This window comes from Montipora foliosa, chromosome 8 (assembly GCF_036669935.1).
Source record: "Montipora foliosa isolate CH-2021 chromosome 8, ASM3666993v2, whole genome shotgun sequence".
NCBI classification, from domain to species: Eukaryota; Metazoa; Cnidaria; class Anthozoa; order Scleractinia; family Acroporidae; genus Montipora; species Montipora foliosa.
Window position 1 is genome coordinate 20,770,372 of NC_090876.1, and position 2,500 is coordinate 20,772,871.

Sequence of the window (2,500 nt, forward strand, 5' to 3'; positions counted from 1 at the left end):
AAATGGTATGCGATTATTCAAAAGGTCTAGATAGCAGCAACAAATAGATGGGAGTCGTATAAACATAACAAATCTTTAATTTTCCAGACATGTTTCGACGGTACCCCGTCATCTTCAGTGTTACATATTTTTTGAAATCGCCGTTGAATATAAAGCGCACTGAAGATGACGGATGTACCGTCGAAACATGTCTGGAAAATTAAAGAAAGCTGTTATGTTTATACGACTATGCTATTATTATAATGTAAATGATCACGGCTCCCTGACTTAGACACAGAACTATCTCTATTGAGGTCATACATGGAGTGACAAAAGCCCTGTGAAGTTCACGCGATGGACCCCGCAACAGCCAGACAGCCACCATGGCCAACAGCCATGTGTTGAGATGTGACTCTACTGGCGAGTGGGGTGATACCGGCTGCTATTCGGTAAATAAATTTATTTGCAAGATGCCTCGAAGTAAGTTGAATTATCTGCTAGTTGTTTACTTTGCCTACAGTACACAACAGCTTACCAAGTTAACAAATGTCAAAACCGATACAGTTGTCCTTCAGCTGTAGGAGTTATCGTAATGATGCGTAAACGTAATGCACATTCAAACCGAGTTTCCCCAACCTACCAATTCTTTTAGTGAAGTTTAAATTAAACGTAGATTCTAACGTTCCTGTCGCTAGTTTAAAGAAAAGCTGGTAACTGTTTAGATAAACATAAAATGGCCAAAATCATTTTGGAAGATGAGCTCTTCCATATACATGCAGGTTTAATTTGTGTTTTTGCCATAAGATAAAGTTGAGACGGGGAATCTTTTCGCATCGTTTTCCTATGCCAAGCTACAGATGAGTAGGTAGCAGGCAGGATATAGTACAGTGCACATTGAAATGGTGCATATAGGCGGCTTACAGTGGAGCTAAAATATATGAAACTATGAGGGTACTTTATGATGTTATCTCACACAGCTCTTTTTTTTTTTTCCTTTAAAAGCCCACAAAAGTAGTGACATCAGCTCCAACCTGTAGCCACTAGTAACGCAAGGTGAGTGTCCTATTCTTGGTTTTCACGTGACGTCAGCAAAACTAGCAACAACCCTTTTGAGATTTAGTTAGTTATTAGAACAGCTGAAGACTTGTCTTTCACAAATTTTCAGTTTGATAGGGTTTTTCGTCTTGTGACAAGCACAGTTTGAATTTCTAAGCTTTTGCGTGACACGATATTAAAATTGCGGTCGAGAATGCTATCACCGAGGTTAAAAAAGTGACTTACCCGCTGAGATTTTGCAATCTGCAGAGCAGTCCTTGTATGAAAATAAGTATTCACCTCGATGTTTATGAGCCTCAGAAGACGTCTACTGGCTTTTTTATAACAAAACTCGATGACATATGTCTTTGCCAGCTTCCGGCCTCCATATTTGTGTCCCTGAGAGGGGACACAAACATGGCCTCTCCATACAAAGCCTCATAAATTTGAGTAAAACATTTCTTCGAATATCTCCCGCACGAAACATCGCACAGGCCTAAATATTCATCTTCGTTTATCTCTTTGATTCTTGACTTTATTTGTTGAATGGTTTTGTTACAGTAATTCAATTAATTTTACAGTACTTGATTATTTATTCAGTCAATCACTAAACTGTTTATGGTCATTGGAAAAAAGTGACAGGTGGCTCACACTAAGACCTGCCTTTCTGTGGGATCTTAGTAGTCTTTCGTTTTCGTTTCAAGCTCCTGGCATTTGCCCTCCTGGATGGATCCTTTGGAACACAATGTGCTATTATTTTTCAAATGGCTCCCTTTCCGGCCAAAAAAGCTGGCATGAGGCCCTCCGCGAATGCCAGAAAATAAGAGGTGGAGATCTTGTTAGTATTCACAGTGCTGCAGAGAACAGTTTCATCAAGTCAAAAATTACAATGTGAGTATTTTTCTATACTTTCAAAGATGTTTTAAGAGTTATTGTTGTAAGTCACTGCGGTGAAGTGTTTTTTTTTTTTTTTTGCATTTTATTTATTTTTTTCTATAATAATGTAATACTTGACACACACAAAGAACAACAAACAGAACAAAAGTGTTGGTCAGCAGTGTTGGTATTAGTTTGTTTTATGTTTTGACTGTCCCAGTAAGTTTTTATACAGTGGTGTTGCGATAGCTTCGCAAGAAGCTGTCAAATTTGGTGCCAGCGCATGGCTCGAACATTGTTAGAAGATGATTTTTCTTTCACGCGCACCGCCAGTGAGCTATGCTTCAACGATAATAAGTCCCAATTTCTGGATCAAATGCCTGAAGTGCAGTAGACTTGTATCATTGCATTGAATACGTGTCAACCGTACCCAACACGGTGTTCAACCGTTTCTCAAAAGATGATGCGATTAATCTCGGAATCTATGGGTCAAAAATGACGGCCGTGATCGGTTGAAGCGTACTTCATCAACAATTTACGGTTTTATACCGCCGCAAAAGCTCGTACTCTTGAATCAGAAGGATAACTTCTTCACTGACCTTTCCCTCTT

The 2,500-nt window shown here is 39.1% G+C and overlaps 1 protein-coding gene across 1 annotated transcript in view; it reads left to right on the forward strand.

Annotated features, from left to right (window-relative positions):
- LOC137968360 (uncharacterized) overlaps nt 1–2,500 on the forward strand; it is a 123,158-nt gene that overhangs the window by 64,876 nt on the left and 55,782 nt on the right. The window contains exon 33 of the mRNA XM_068814953.1: nt 1,615–1,905. Coding sequence (XP_068671054.1) covers nt 1,615–1,905 — 291 coding nt within the window. The remainder of the gene's footprint in view (nt 1–1,614; nt 1,906–2,500) is intronic.